The following is a 17,793-nucleotide window of genomic DNA, read 5'->3' on the forward strand; positions in this document are numbered from 1 at the left end:
CTTTATGATCATTCTCATTTTTCACATGACTCCCTCTGCTTTTCCAGAGTCTCCCTGCCTTATCTATCTACCATATGATATTTGTCATGATGCATTTTAATTGCCTGTCATTCCTTGTCACCTGTCTAACTAGCTCAACGCTCTTCCATGGTACTCACTACAGAGCCTTGGACCCAACTTCCTTTAAATAAGTTTTTTGTACCTGACAACCTGTGAAGGGAGGGTTGCTGTGTTCTTCAACATCTACAATGTGAAGTTCACCATGAAGTGCATATTTTCCCTGCAGGAAACACTCTAGATAAAGGAACTTTGCTAGCTATGTCTTTGGACCATGTGGCCAAACTGCCCATAGGTGACCCATAACTAGTTCAGACGAAATATTCTTTCATTTAATTCATTCTTGGTTACCCATACTTGTATTTGAGACCTATATTGTTGTTATCCAAATGACATCTCATTTCTGCTTTTCTCTTCTGCAGATTTCATGCCATCGAGTGCAGAGTCTAATTGTGTGAAACATTGTGAAGATAAATTGAAAACTGTTTTTGGTAATTCATCACAGACATCATGCTGTAATGAGTTTGATTTTTGCAATGACTTTGACAAGCCAAAGATTTATCCTTAATTTGAGAGTTTCATAAGTTTCAACATTTCCTTCCTCTCTTCCATCTTTACTCTGTATTTGAGGGTTCCCCACGCATTAGAAATAAAGGTTTCTTGAAACCTGGGGGGACACTTCTTTAGTTTAATGCTAATCTAAGTGATCCTACAGTTCATTACTTATGCTTATTCCCCGCCCCACACACAATTCAACATGAACATAGCTCACTCACTCTTGGTTTCATTCAATACATTTATTACACCAAAAAGAGAAAGTAGCATGCAATAATAGATGAAAATACCGGAGCATGTGAGAAGGAAGAGAAAAACTGAAGAACAGAAGAACTAGATATTTTTAAAAACATGGTTTCATTACTTAGGCATATTGTAGCATTAGTAGGAGGAGATAGATGAGAAGTATACATCAAATATAAACTACATGGGAGATAAGAAAATTAGGCCCAAAGCTATACAGCCAGATGATTATGGACTGAAACCTCTGAAAACATGATGCTTAGTGAAATCACTTCTCCTTTAAGTCCTTTCTCTCAGGTACTTGTCATGGTGACAAAAATCTTACAAATACAGACTGAGTTCAACTCAGACATTAGAGGTGTACTCTGACCACATGATGTCAAAAGCTGTCATTTGGTTAAAACACTTGTGTAGAGGTTCTCCAATGCTATGTTGAATAGGATGGATGGTCAAAATTTGCAGGAGCTATCCCTCAAGGGAAAGATGGCAGATCAGAAGAACTCAAAGTATCATTAAGAGATTGAATGCAATTCCCATAAAATAGCAATGCCATTCTTCACAGAACTAGTAAAATCAGTTCTAAAATTCACTTGGAAAAATATAAAATCCAGAATAGCCAAAGCAATACTAAGCAACTAGACCTCAAATTATACTACAGAGGTATAGTAACCAAACCAGCATGGTACTGGCATCAAAACAGATATGAGGACAAATGGAATAGAATAGAAGACTCAGAGACAAATTCACACAAATAGAGGTATTTGGTACTAGACAAAGGTGCCAAAAACAATTTGAAAATGGTAATCTTTTTAACAAATGGTACTGGGAAAACTGGATATACACATGTAGAAGAATGAAACTTGACCCCTGTCTCTCACCCAGAACAAAAGTCAATCCACAGACAATCAGACACCTAGGAATTTAACCAGAAACTCTGCAAATGGTAGAAAGAAAATGTAGGCCCAACCCTTCAACATGTAGGCACAGGAATTGACTTCTCAAACAAGACTCCTAAAGTGCAAGCGATAAAAGAAAACTGTCAATTAGTGGGATGCCATCAAATTAAAGAGCTTCTGTACAACAAAGGAAACAAGAACATGAAGAGAGAGCCAACAGAATGGGTGAAGATATTTGCTACCACTCAATTAACAAATAGGCAAAAAAAACCCCAAAAAAACTAAAGAGACACTTCCCAAAAGAAGAAATGCAAATGTCCACAAATATATGCATAAATGTTCAGCAGCTCTTGCAATTAGGGAAATACAAACCTGAATTACATAAAGATTTCATTTCACTCCAGTCAAAATGGTAATTATAAAGAATGTAAGTATTGGTATTGGTGAGGATATGGGGGGCAGAAATGTACACTTATACATTGTTGGTGGGACTGCAAATTAGTACAACCACTCTAAAAAGCAGTTTAGATAATTCCCTCAAACTAATAATGGAACTACCTTATTATCTATCCCACTTAGCTATCCCACTCTTTAATATATTTTTAACTAATCTAAAATCAGCATACTATAGGAATACAGCCACATCAATGTTTATGGCAGCTCAATTTATAATAGTCAAGCTATTTTAACCAATCTACATATCCTTCAACAGATGAGTAGATAAATAAAATGTGATATATATACACAATGGAGTATTTCTCAGCCATAAAGAAGAATGAAATTATGGCATTTGCCAATAACTGAAAACTCTGCTGCTAAGTAAAATAAGCCAGACCCAGAAAGTGAAAGGTCAAATTTTTTCTCTGATATATGAAAGATAATCCAAAATAAGTGAAGGGGGAGTGTGAATAAAAAATAGAAGATGAAAGGGAAAGAAGGGAAGGGAGGAGGGACAGGATAAGGGAAGAAGAGTGGGATGACTTTGACCTGTTTCCTATGTACATATATGAATATGCCACAGTAAATTCCACCATTATGTATATACACAGGAGATAATTTTTTCTTTAAAAAAGCATGTAAGTAAATAGCAGAAATATGAGTAGAGTAGAAGGGAGGGAACAGGGAAAGGAAGGAAGGAACAAAAAAGGGAAGTACTGGGGATGAATTAGAGCAAATTATGTTCTATGCTTTTATAATTGTGTCAAAATGAATCTTAACATTATGTATAACTTAAAAAATTCAATAAAAATGGAAATAAAGAAAAGCCTTTGAACAGATGGATTCCCAGCTGTGTTCTATTTGACCTTTAGAGAAGATCTAACTCTAATGCTTCACACATTATTCCCTGTAAGTGTGGAAATACTTTCATACTTTTTCCAGTGTAACTCCAAAATCTGAACCAAATGAGGACACTTCAAGAAAGAAAACTACAGAACAATACACTTGATGCATTTAGATGCAAAAATACGTAGTAAAGTAGTGGCAAGTTGAGTTCAACAACAGATTAATAATTGTGTATCATGCCATGTTGCTTTTATTCTGGGGATGAAATGATATTTAACCTGAAAATCAATAGATGTATATACCATACAAAGAAACTAAAAATAAAAAATCACATGATCATCTCAATAGATGCAGAAAAATGCGTTGACAAAATTCAGTACTTGTTTATGGTTAAAAAATCCTGAAGAAAGTAGGGATAAAACAGGTATACTTTAAGAGCTCGCCGTTGGGTCCGTGGGGACCCACGAGGCCTCAACATGCTTATGGAGAAGTGTTATTTCTGTTCAGGGCCCATCTACCCCAGCCACCGCATGATGTTCGTCAGCAATGATTGCAAGGTATTCAGATTCTGTAAATCCAAATGTCATAAGAACTTTAAAAAGAAGCGTAATCCTCGAAAGGTCAGGTGGACTAAAGCGTTCCGGAAAGCAGCTGGCAAAGAGCTTACAGTGGATAACTCATTTGAATTTGAAAAACCTAGAAATGAACCTGTCAAATACCAGCGAGAACTATGGAATAAAACTATTGATGCAATGAAGAGAGTTGAAGAGATCAAACAGAAACGCCAAGCTAAATTTATAATGAACAGATTGAAGAAAAATAAAGAGCTACAGAAAGTTCAGGACATTAAAGAAGTCAAGCAAAACATCCATCTTATCCGAGCCCCTCTTGCAGGCAAAGGAAAGCAGCTGGAAGAAAAAATGGTACAGCAGTTACAACAGGATGTGGACATGGAGGATGTTTCTTAAAAATCTGACTCTGTAACCATTTCTATGTGTACATTTGAAAATCTCCTTAATTCTAAATAATTAATTTTTATATAAGGTCACTGAAGTGAAAGGTGATTACAAATACTATTGCTATCTGCAAAGCATCAGATTTTGGATGTTAAATTGCACCTCATTGTAATGTCTTCATTGATAGACATGCTTATGTAAATCATGAAAATTCTGTTTATACATGCACAAGTGGATTGTGGACAGAATGGTCATGCCTTTTGGATAATGGCATTAGGCAGCATTTATGTAATAAGTAATTACAAAAATTCATGGCCAGTGATAGATATAATCAAATTTTCTTTGCAGTAAAATGTTCCCTTTATTATGTTATAGAAGGGAGGATACAACAAGGAACTAACAATTTGTATGACAATCTCAAAATCATTTATTTTTATTTTAGTATTTTTCTGTTTTGATTTATTAGCCTAAAGGAGCATAATGGCCTAATGCCATGAAGCCTAGTTATGCTAAGCTGTTTTGACCTGGTTTACCTGTTCTTAGCAGGTAGTTATGAGTGTTTGTGAGGAGAGCTGACTAATCTTTACTTGAAATGGCACCATATTATTTCTGCTTTAGAGAATACTCAGTTCTAATTTGTGATTCCTGTTAGAGCAAGCTCCCTCTCTCCTCCCCCTGATCTAGAAGCAAAGAAATCCTAGTGTCTTAAAATTTGTTGCAGAGTTTTCTTTCTTTCTTTTTAAAAACAGGTTCTTAATTGTTATGGAATATAGAATTTAAGGGTATAACATCTACCCATTATTTGTACATAAAATAAAAACATTTTTTAGTGAAAAAAAAACAAGTATACTTTAAGATCATAAAGGCTGTGTCTGACAAACTCAAAGTCAACATTGTACTGTGTCTGACAAACTCAAAGTCAACATTGTACTGAATGAGGAAATTGTGAAAGCGTTTTCTCTTAAATCAGGAAAACAAGGACGTCCACTACCATCACTCCTATTCAACATAGTCCCTGAGACAGGCTACTAGTCAAGAGAAGGATTAAAAGGGATCTAAATAAAAATGAAAGAAGTCAAATTTTCCTGTTTGCAGATGCTATGTTCCTATATTTAAGATCCTAAAACTCTGCCAGATTATTTCCAGAGCTGACAAACAAGTTCATCAAAGTAGTAGGTACAAAAGTAACATACAAAAATGAATAGCTTTTCTATACAGCAATAATAAATCTGCTGAGAAAGGTTCCATTCACAATAGCTTCAAAAGAAAATTAAGTACCTAAGAATAAATTTAAACAAAGAGGTGAAAGGATTATACAAGGGAAATTACAGAACACTGAAAGTGAAATTTTAAAAAAAGACATTTGAAGATTTGAATATCTCCTATATTCCTGGATAGGTAAAATTAACATTGTTATGATGGTCATACTACTAAAAGAGATCTACAGATTAAATAGGTTCCATTAAAATATCAAAGTTACTATCCCTAGAAGTAGCAAAAGCAATTCTAAAATGTATATGGTAGAACAAAAGAACAAGAATATTGAAAGCAATTCTGAACCAAAAAAGGCTGGAGGCATCAGAATACCCAATTTTAAATTATACTACAGAGTCATAGTAGCATAAACAACTTAGTAGTGGCATAAAACTAGACATACAGACCAATTGAATAGGATAGAAGACAAAGAGACAAACCTACATATCAAACAGTCCTACTCCTTGACAAAAGGGCCCCAAACTTACATTTGAGAAATGCCAGCCTCTATAACCCATGGTGATCAGAAAACTGGATATCCATAAAAAAGAGATTTTAAGATTTTTATTTCTCACCAAGCACAAAACTCAACTCAAAATGGATTAACAATGTATAAATCAGACCAGAAAACTTATAACTGCTGGAAGAGAACATACAGAAAATATTCCAACATACAGGCTTAGACAATGAATACCTCAGAAGACTACAATTTAGGAAATAATACCAATGATCAATGAAAGGGATTAGCCTCAATCTAAGAAGCTTCTATACAACAAAGGAAACAATTAACATTGTGATAAGAGAATCTATAGAATGGGAGAAAATCTTTGCTATGTTCTCTTCTGGCCAATGATGAATACTTAAAATACATAAAGAACTTAAAAAACACAACATTAAAAATAAAACCCCAAAGAATCCATTTAGTAAATCAGCAAATAAAATGAACAGAAACTTCTCAAAAGGAGTGAAGATGACCAATGACTATGTTTAAAAAAAAAAGGCACACATCTTTAGTCATTAAGTAAATTAAATTCAAAATTACACTGAGATTTTATCTCACTGCAGTTAGGATACAAATAATATTTAATGTTGGGGAGGATGCAGGGGAAAAGGAACTCATACACTCTTGTTGGAAATTGAAATTAGTAAAGGCCCTTATGGAAATCAGTATGTAGATTCCACAGCAGGCTTGGAATGGAACCACCACGTCACAATGATACTACCCCACCAATAATTCTTACAAAAGGTCAGTTTTACAGCAGCATGATTCTCAATTAACCAAGTCATTGAACCAACCTGAGTGTCTCTAGAGAAATGAATACATAAAGATAATGAGGTATATATTCAAAATGGAAGTTTACTCAGACATAAAAAAGAATGAAATGTCATTTGCTGGAAAATGGATGAAACTGTAGAATAGCTCCTCGTGTGGAAAAAGCCAGACTCAGAAAATCAAGGTTTCTATGTTGTTGTTTTTTTCATATGTAGAAGATAGAAAAAAGGGACTCTGACCAAAAAAAAAAAAAGATCATCAGGGTAGAAGAGGAGGGCTCTGAGTGTAGAGAGGAAGGGAGAACAAGGGGAGGTAGTATAAGTATGCCACAATGAAACCCAGTATTCTGTATCATTATTACACACCAATAAAAGTGTGAGATGGAGAAAAAACATATTAACACCACAAATTTAAAGATTTTGGATTGTGATATTCATAACTAATTATTTTGTGAGTTTTATTTGAATTTATCAAATGTAGTTGAATGCCGCAGTCTGGCTGGGCAAAATAACTGGGAGGTGACAAGCAACTTGAAGGTTGAAGCGGGAACTACTTTATTGTGGGGGAACTCAGTGGGAACCGAGTGGGCACTCAAGATAGCGAGAGCTGCTTTATTGCAGGACAGCAGAGGTATATATTCCTAACTGATTACACACAGCTTGACTCAATTAGCATCATCTAGATACAGCAGTCAGCCAATAAGAAATCTCCATCATCTTAACGGCTCCGGTGTCGTTGCCTCACAAACCAGTCCTCCTGGAAAACTGCCAGGCGCTATCTTGACTTGGTTGCAGCCCTCAACAGTTGAACAAATGTTGTCAGTTATGAACTTAATTTGTAAGGGACCGGCGAAATGTCAGAGGAAGAGACCACCAAGAGACTGTCTCATGCAACAGCAAAAGAGTTTATTTGGGGACCAGCATGCTGGGGCTCAGAGCTCACTAGAGCAAAGAGAGATAGAGCACTGGGAACAGCTTAAGCAGAGCTTATATACTTTTCTTGGAGAGGGCAAGGAGGGAAGTTCATTGACGGGTCAGGGAGAGTGGGCAGTTTGCCTGCAACCGAGTGAGGGAGTGCATTCTGCAGTTTGGCAGTTGGGGACAGCACATTCTGGGAACAAGATTAGCAAACAGTTCTCAGGATTTCAACAGTGTTTTGTTAAGCATACAGAAAAACGGAGTGACAAGTACCTATTTTATTAACCTTTCAAATCTAGTTCATAATCTTAATCTTTAGTCTTAACTACTGTTGATTTCTTTATTGCTTTTCAGAAATAAAATATTATCATTACATTATTATTATTATTTGTAGTGCTTGGGATTGAACCCAGAGCCGGCACAAGATACATAAGGCCTCCTACCACTGAGCTATATTCCAAGTTTTTCATTACATGTTTATCAAAGTGTACATGACAGTGGGGTCCACTGTGGCAAATTCAAACAGGCTCATGACAATTCATTCCATTTTTAGTGTTTCCTCCTTTTTTCCTTCCCCCCTCCTTTCCTCTGATCTTTTTCCTGTACTCTCTAGTCTCCCTTCTATTTTTTTTAAGTTGATTCATTTTAATTATACATAAAAGTGAGATTCCTTGTGCTTCTTTTCTATATGCACACAGCATAAATTGACTGATTTAATTCCTCAGTATCTCTACTTTCACTCCTTGCCTCCTTCCCCTTTTGTTCCTTTCCTCTACTATTTTCCCTTCTTCAGAAATAAAATCTTAAAATCCTAAATTGTCCTGCTACAAAAGTTAACTGCCCAGCAGTTCCAAGGTGTTTGTTAATGCTGTTTTTGATACAATATTGAAACATTTTCAAGTAGAGTAACTGCCCTCATCCACTCCTAACAAAATGTAAATGGTTTTGGATATTAACATTTCTATAGGTTTAGCAATGTTCTGTTTATGAATTCAAACTAGGCAAACAGTGCTTTTACATGAAAGTTTACTGAATAATAAAATATTTCCCAAAACAACAAATGATATTTGCATCACTAATTGGGCAATGCTTCTTTATATGCTTCCTGTGCTGTGAAAAACCAAAACAAGAAACACTTCCCTTCTCCGTTGCCTTGGCTACAAATACATTGTCTGAGTTGGAACTACCATTCCACAAACATTCCTGAACTCAGTGCAAAGGCAGAGAAAATGCCAATGTTTCAAAATTCATTCTTTCAATTGAAGAACATCCACCAAACCTATAAGTGGGAGTGGTCCAGTAACTTACTGAAGGGAAAATAGAGAAGAATGTCCAAATGCCTCAAAAGCCATAAATAACCTCAATTAATAAAATCACATGGTTGTGGATTTTTATTTAACACATATTAATGGGTTTCAGTGTGATATTTTTATACATGAGCAGAGTGTGCACTGATCAAATCTAACCACTCCTTTCCACACTCACCTCCATGGCCACACCACATTTTTTCTCATTCACGTCATCCATATTCTCCTTTAAGGTGGCAACTTCAGTCTCCACTCATGAGACAGAACATGCAATACTTGTCTTTCTGTCTCTTATCCTTTTCACTTAATGTAATGTCCTCCACTTCCATACACTTTGCTTCAAATGACAGGATTTCACTGTCTTGTGTGGCTGAATAATACTCCATAGTGTGTATATACCACAAGCACAGAGAGGCAGCTTGCCATACTACACAGTGTAGTATTTTATTGCACACAGTGTTTATCTCATTGTCCTAGCCTCTTGTCTGACCACAGTGGTTCCTGACTCTCTCATGTCCACTCCTCTGTTCGCAGGCACCTAGTCTGATTCCCTACCTTAGCTATTGTGAATAGTGCCACGATAGCCATAGGTATCTTTGGTATGCTGATTTCATTTGGAGGGTATATGCCCCAAAGTGGGATATCTGAATCATATAGTAGTTGTATTTCTATATTTTCAAGGAACTTCCACACTGTTCTCCCTAATGGCTCTAGTAATTTACATCTCAGTGACAGTTTATAAGAGTTCCTTTTCACCACATTGCCTCCAGTTAGCTAGCTAACTTGCTCTATTTTTTGAGCATGTTTTCATACATTTGTTGCCCATTCACATTTCTACTTTTGAGAAGCTTCTATGCAGATCATTTTCCTATAATTAAATTGGATTAACTGTTTTTTTTTTCCAAAAAAATGTTTAATGTATTTTGATCTTTTCATATTCTGTGTATTAACAATCTGTCAGATAAATAGCTGTCAAATATTTTCTCTAGTATGTAGATTGTCTCTTCACAATCTATTGATTGCTTCCTTTTTGGGGAGAAGACTTTTTTTGTGTGTGAGAGAGAGAGAGAGAGAGAGAGAGAATTTTTTTAATATTTATTTTTCAGTTTTGGTGTGTAAGGGTCCGGCGAACGTCAGAGGAAGAGACCACCAAGGGACCGCAGCTCATGCAACAGCAAAAGGGGTTTATTGAGATTCCAGCATGCTGGGGCTCCGTGCCCACTCGAGAAGAGAGAACAGCCCAGAGCCCAGAGCCGGGGTTGAACAATGCTTAAGTACACTTTTTTGGGGAAGGCGGGGACTTTACATACATCACAGTCTCCTTCAACAAATCACCATATACCGAGGGAAAGTCAAACAACAATTCTTAGACTTGATTAGTACGTACATTGGCGGGAACAGGGCTGGCTGGAGTGATAGGTCATTCTTAAGGAGGGGGTTACATTTAAACTGATTGGTTTAGGCCCTGAGGTGTGTACATGCTGGACTGCACAGGATCTTAGGCTATAAATCAACTAAATGGCCAGTAGGGCATTGTCTTAACTGCCTCAGGAATTTAACCCATGCTTTGCAGTTTAGAAGCAGGTTTACAATGCCTGGTCCTTTACATTTTAGCTCAGGCTTTGCAGCTTAGAAACTTTACCCTTTCAGGTGGACACAACATCTTTATTTTATTTTATGTGGTGCTGAGAATCGAACCCAGCACCCGCACATGCCAGGTGAGCGCGTTACCTCTTGAGGCACATCTCCAGCCCCAAGAAGACTTTTAATTTGATGTAAATTCATTTGTAAAAGTTGGCTTTTATTCTCTGTGCTTTGGGGTTCTTGTACAGAAAACCACTGTCTTTTCCAAGGTCTTGTTGCTTCCCCTAGGTTTTCTTCTAGTAGCTTCAGGATTTCAAGTCTTCCATTTAGCCTTTGATCCATTTTGAGTTGATTATTGTTCAGGGGAAGAAACAGGAGTCAAGATTCAATCTTCTACATGTGGGCACCCATTTTATCATCAGGTTTTGCTGTTGAGGTTGTTCTTTTTTCGATGTATGTTTTTGGCCCCTTGTTGAGATATAATTGGCCATAGATGCCTGGCTGATCTCTCGGATATATTTTCTGTTCCATTGGTCTACATGCCTGTTATGCTCAACCATGGTGTTCTGGTTACTACAGCACTATAACACATCTTAAAATCAGGTATTTTAATATCTTCAGCAGTATTCTTATTGCTTGATACAGCTGTGGTTATTTCAGCCCCTTTGTGCTTCTTTAGTAAATTTTAAGAATTTGTTTTTTAGTTCTGTGAAGAAAGTAGTTGATTTTTTTTTGATGGGGAGTGTATTGAGTCTGTTGATGGTTTTCAGTTCTTTGGTCATTTTAACACTATTTTTCCAATCCATGATCTTGATATTTCTATCCACTTTTTATGCTGTCTTCAAATATGGTCAGCAATGTTTTGTTATATTTGTTTTAGAGGTCTTTCACTTCCTGGGGTCTATTGTAATTTTTTATATTTGTAGTTCTGTATGTTTCCTGTATTTGATTGGAAAAATTTCAGGTATTATTTCATTGAAAAGATTATATATTCCTTTAGTTTGTGTTTCAGAGCCTTCATCTATCCTGATGAATCTTAAAGTTGGCCTTTTAATGTTGTCCCATATTTCTTAAAAATTCTGTTTATGATCTCTTAATTTTTTCCCTCCATAGTCAACTTTGTTTTTGAGATTATATGCTTTGTCTTCATTGCCTGAAACTCTATATTCCAAGTAGTCTAGTCTGTTGCTGATACTTCCTATTGAATTTTAAATTTGGTTTATTGATTCCTTCATTTTTAGAGTTTCTGATTCAGAATCTCTATTGCCTTACTGAAGTGATCTTTCACTTCTTGTATTTTCTCTCTGATTTCAGTCCTTTCATTGTCTTTTACCTTTTAGATCAGTTTAACTACGAACTTTCTAAATTCCTCCTCTCACTTTTCCTCCACGGTGGTGTCAATGGAGTCTGTTGTTGAGGAATTCTAGATTATTTGGGATGGTTGGTTCCCTTTCTTTTTCTTTTTTCTTTCACTTGCTACACATGCTTTTTAATTTTAGACTTTAGGAAGTACTTACCTAACTCTCAAAGTGCCACTGAGTCTGTCCCCCCGCCACCAACAGCAGTTCCTGTTCAGATGTTTGCTCTCTTACTCCAAAACTTTTAACAAATTAATCCTTTTATAAATATATGGATAGTTTCTATTTCTCCAAATAAGCATTTCCTGTATGCTTATTTTTTCTTCTTCTTTTATATGTTGTTTTTAGATATACATGACTATAGAGTGTATTTTGACATATTATACATACACCATGTATAATATTATACATATTACATAATATCATACATATACAATACATATATAATATATAACATTATATAATATTATGTTATTGTAATACTCCATGTACACCATACATATTATACAATATCATGCATATTATATAATACATACATAATATATAATACTATACATACTCTCTATATAATATATAAGCTACTTCCTTTCTTTTTCATATTATTTGTATGTCTACCCATTTATCAATATGAATATGAAGCAGCAGAGTTTCTATCCTGTGAATTTGTAGTGTTTTTGTAGGTTTCCAGTAACTCATAGCTTAGAGGGAAACAAATAATAGCATCAATGAAATGTAAACAACATAAAGCATTAAACTAACCACTTAGTTCCTACTCTGACATCTACAATTTTAATTGGCACAATAAACAGAAATAGTAGTATCAGCAATTTCTATCAGTAAAAACTGTAAATAATCATGTATTATGTGTGGCATAAAATCAAGCAATAGGTTTCATCTATGAGTTCCACTGTATTTGTAATTGCTATAGCATTAGTAGGGGGCAAGTATTATAGAAACCAATTAGTGCTAAAAGATGTCAAGAATAGAGTTAATTAAGGGGGAAAAAAGAAGAGATAAGTGGGTACAAAAGAGTTTTCTATTTCAAAAGGGGAACAGGGAGAATGCAGAAGAGATATAGGATGTGATGGTTATGAGGGAGGAGGAGGAATATAGAAGGAAAAAAAGAAAGAGTAAAAAAGAGAACAATGGAATTTGGCTGTTAGCAAAAGAAAGGGGAGAAGGGAAATAAACTATTGAAGAATAATACAAAACAAACCCAAAATATAGTAATTACAAATCCTAACCCAAAATACAGAGCAAGAAATAAAACTTCAAAAAATTCCAGAAATTAGAAAAAAGAGGCAAATATGAATAAATGCCCATGAACCATTCCTCACGTATGTGTGGAGAGAGAGAGAGAGAGAGAGAGAGAGAGAGAGAGAGAGAGAGAGAGAAGGAAAGAGAGAAAGAGAGAGAGAGAAAAAAAGTCAATAAAATACATTTTCACACTCTGGGCCCAACCGTCTTCTTCCTCTTTCTTCCTGAGGGTTGTATGGAGCACACAAGTAGAGGCTGTCAGCTGTAAAACTGTTCTTCTTTTTGTGTTGTTCATCAAGTTGTCAGTTGGAGTTCAAAAATTCTCAGCTTCCCTTTTCAGCAGTATTGGATTAGACAAAGGGGATGAAGGGAAGGGAGGGGAATGGGAATAGGAAAGACAGTAGAATGAATCAGGCATAAATTTCCTAAGTTCATATATGAATACATGACCAGTGAAACTCCACATGGTTTGCAACCACAGAAACGGGATCCTAATTAGAATAAGTTATGCTTCATGTATATATAATATGTCAAAAATACATTCTATTGTCATGTATATCTAACAACAACAACAAAAGAATAGAGTGACTTGGCTCATAAATTTGAATTACAGCATTAATTTTTTAAGAAATCTATTGGGTCAGTTTATTGAATTCTTTTTTGAAAGTTTTTTATTTGTTCTAATTAGTTATACATGACAGCAGAATGCAAATGAAGCACAGCTTCTCATTCCTCTGCCAGTTGTGCGATCATACATGTATATAGGGTAAAAATGTCTGTCTCATTCTATCATCCTACCCACCCTCACACCCCCTCTCCTGCCCCTCATCGCCTTTTCCCAATCCAAAGTTCCTCCATTCTTTCCTACTCCCCTCCCCCAATTATGGATCAGCATCCACTTATCAGAAGAAACATTTAGTCCTTATTTTTTTGATTGACTTATTTCACTTAGCATGATTTCTCTAGTTCCATCCCTTTACCGGCAAATGCCATAATGTCGTTCTTTTTAAAGGCTGAGTAATATTCCATTGTGTATATGTACCACATTTTCTTTATCCATTCATCTGTTGAAGGGCATCTAGGTTGGTTCCATAGTTTAGCTGTTGTGAATTGAGTTGCTATAAACATTGATGTGGCTGCCTCACTATAGTCTATATACTCTTTTCTTTTGTTAAACAAGGAAAACCATTGCTTTATTAATTATATAACTCAAGGAGAACACTTTTATGATATACATTCACAAGGTACTTGAAAAATACTTACTGCCCTGATGCCTAAAATTGATGTTACCAATCACTGGTGTATATACACCAAAAACTGATTTAGATGTCTGCACGTTTTTTTTTTTTGGGGGGGGGGAAGCTACAGGAGCATAACTTACTATCTTTCTGAAATAATGTATTTAGAATAATTTTTCCTTGCTGGTTGGTAATGCACCCTGTCATCCCAGTGACTCTGGAAGCTGTGGCAGTAGGATCACAGATTTGAGGCCAGCCTCAGCAACTTCAAGAAAGACCCTGTTTAAAAATTCAAACCCGAGGAGTTTGCGGGCGACATGATTCTATACCTAGAAGACCCGAAAGGGTCTACAAAGAAACTACTAGAATTAATAAATGAATTCAGCAAAGTGGCAGGATATAAAATCAACACGCATAAATCAAAGGCATTCCTGTATATCAGCGACAAAACTTCTGAAATGGAAATGAGGACAACCACTCCATTCACAATATCCTCAAAAAAAATAAAATACTTGGGAATCAACCTAACAAAAGAGGTGAAAGACTTATACAATGAAAATTACAAGACCCTAAAGAGAGAAATAGAAGATCTTAGAAGATGGAAAAATATACCCTGTTCATGGATAGGAAGAACTAACATCATCAAAATGGCGATATTACCAAAAGTTCTCTATAGGTTCATTGCAATGCCAATCAAAATCCCAATGACATTTCTTGTAGAAATAAAGCAATCATGAAATTCATATGGAAAAATAAAAGACCCAGAATAGCAAAAGCAACTCTAAGCAGGAAGTGTGAATCAGGCGGTATAGCGATACCAGATTTCAAATTATACTTCAGAGCAATAGTAACAAAAACAGCATGGTACTGGTACCAAAACAGGCAGGTGGACCAATGGTACAGAATAGAGGACACAGAGACTAATCCACAAAGTTACAGCTATCTTATGTTTGATAAAGGGACTAAAAGCATGCAANAGATATTGTAGGGGAGAGGGAGGGGGATAGTAGAGGATAGGAAAGGCAGCAGAATACAACAGACACTAGTATGGCAGTAGGTAAAAAAGTGGATGTGTAACTGATGTGATTCTGCAATATGTATATAGGGTAAAAATGGGAGTTCATAATCCGCTTGAATCAAATGTATAAAATATGATATGTCAAAAACTTTGTAATGTTTTGAACACCTAATAAATAAATATATTAATAAAAAAAATTAAAAAATAAAAATTCAAACCCCAGTTATTTAAAAAACTTTATTTTTTCCTTGATGGGAGTTGAAACGACCTCGGATGAAAAGATTATCTTTTCCTGTTTTACTCTTGAGGGCATTGTGTTTTCAAGATCAACCCACCAACTACCACCGGCCTGTTCCACTGAGGCAGCAGGGCCCCCCCGCAGACCTCCACAGGGCCCTGAGGCGCTGCGCAACCACCCAAGTTGTTTGGGGGAGTGAGAAGCGTCAGGTCGCAGGGGTGGCTTGGCCTGGACCCTCCCGCGCTGAGGCAGGGCCCTGAGAAACTGCAGCTGAAGTGACCCCCCCAGGGCACCTGGGCCTTGAGTCCAGGGCATGCGGGGGCGGTGGTACCTGGGTGATGGAGTCCCCCAAAAGCAACACTGGAGGCCAGAGCAGAGACCTCCCTCAGACACAACCGCGCACCCCGCGGTGGCCTGAACTGCGAGTCTGTCTGTATCCTCTTGACGTGGCTCCTTCCAGCCACACCTTGATTCACACTGTAGTTTTACTTTGGACATTTTCACAACAAAAAGTGTACCAGAGCATAAATATTCAAACTGGGTGTGCCCTAGACCATCTAACCGACACATGCCATCACCCCTAAGAGGATTTGTCTCTCAAACCACATTATAAAATATACATTTTTTTTGTATTTTCATCAAGAATCTGCCATAGTCTATGACTTGCTTAATCAAACAATTAATTACCAAAATTATTTCAGTAGCCCACACAGGGTTAAATTAACCCTTGGCCACATTCAACCTCCAGTCAGAGCAAGAAATTCTAGGAATATGAAGATCCTTCCTTTCAATACCAAGTGCAGTTTTCTGCCTCTCCTAAATCAAATGGGTGTTTTCTTATTCTAATAATGATGGTATAATTATGCAAAATAGCACTAATACAATTAATTATATTGATGTGAACTAAGGTGAGCAAAAATAAATACAAACATAAAAACAAAGATGTTAAGAAAAATGCCTGTTAAAAACCCTATAGTCTGGCTGGGGCTGGGCTCAGTGTTAGAGTGCTCACCTCACACATGTCAGGCACTGGGTTGGATCCTCAGCACCACATAAAAATAAATAAACAAAATAAAGATATTGTGTCCATGTATAACTAAAACCAACAAACAAAACCCTATAGTCATAGCTGCGCATGGTTGTTCCTGCCTATAATCCAGATGCCTGGGTGCTGAGACAGGAGGATTGTGAATTCAAAGCCAGCCTCAGCAATTTAGCTAGGCCCTAAGCAATTTATAAAGATCCTTGTTCAAAATAAAAAGGACTGGGGATGGAACTCAGGGGTAAGTGCCCCTGGGTTCAATCCCCAGTACCATTAAAAAAAAGAAAAAAAAAACACCCTAAACAAACAAAAAATCAACCAGGCAAACAAAACAAAAAACTCCTGTAGTTAGATATTTGAAAATAAACATTATTAGTATGAGCTCACTATAAAGAAGTACTTTCTAGGAGTAGCCCCAAAATAAGCCTAGAGATAATGACCAGGTAAGTAGAAACGAATGCCTCTGGCACCTTGATTTTGGACTCTATGATTTCCCACTAGCACAATCTAATGCTCCTATAAAAATAGTTGATATTAGCTGCGTGGAACAGAGAGTGCACAAGATAGACTAGAAGATACTTGCATAATCCAATGAAGCTATTAAAGGCTTCTGGGTTTAATACAATTCTGTATCCAACTGGAAGTGAGTCTTTGAGCAATTTGTGCCTCAACTCAATAGAAAACTGATTATTTTAGGACACTTCAGGGTAAGTTTTTATGAAACAAAAAGTTAATAGTTCATGATGCTACACAGAATATATTGGCTTCTCTCTTTTTTCCTGGAAATAAATGTTTTAATTTTTGTTTCATTTTTATGATAATAACTTTCAAGTTTACTTCCTTTTTTGTTTGTTTACTTAAATATAAGCTAAACCACAATCAGGCACAACCAAGACATTTTATCTCACATTTAAATACTTCTGTTAGATCCTACTCCAATTTGCTGACCACTGACCAGGCTAGTGGGATGCGGGGAAGACCTTCTTAGGTAGCACTGTTTAGTCCATGGCACTGGGGCTCCTGTCCACGTTTAGTCCATGGCACCTAGCTCCAGGTAAATGTGAACAGAGACAGTTGTGAGAACCTGTCCTCATCCTATGTTGGCCTCCTTGTAAATATGTTAAAGATGAGATCCATGTTTTATCAGCAAAAGAAAAAAAGGAAGTAATCAAGTATTTATGTGTTTATTCTCCTTTTATAACAAACACTAAGGAGAGCTTTCTCTTTAACACCTATAAATGAGGAGAAACATATAATTTAATTATTGCCATTTTATGAAATGTAATAAAGCATAAAAGTGGTGGTTTGGAGTCCCA

General features: G+C 36.3%; 1 protein-coding gene across 1 annotated transcript; it reads left to right on the plus strand.

The window, feature by feature from the left end:
* The first annotated feature begins 3,495 nt into the window (after window positions 1-3,495).
* Window positions 3,496-4,696, plus strand: LOC107153580 (probable ribosome biogenesis protein RLP24). The gene has a single exon (XM_048796058.1). It carries the CDS (start codon window positions 3,512-3,514, stop codon window positions 4,001-4,003), a length of 492 nt encoding a protein of 163 aa, XP_048652015.1. The 5' UTR covers window positions 3,496-3,511; the 3' UTR covers window positions 4,004-4,696.
* Window positions 4,697-17,793: the final 13,097 nt, after the last annotated feature.

The sequence above is a fragment of the Marmota marmota genome, unplaced genomic scaffold (genome assembly GCF_001458135.2).
Source record: "Marmota marmota marmota unplaced genomic scaffold, marMar, whole genome shotgun sequence".
NCBI lineage: Eukaryota > Metazoa > Chordata > Mammalia > Rodentia > Sciuridae > Marmota > Marmota marmota.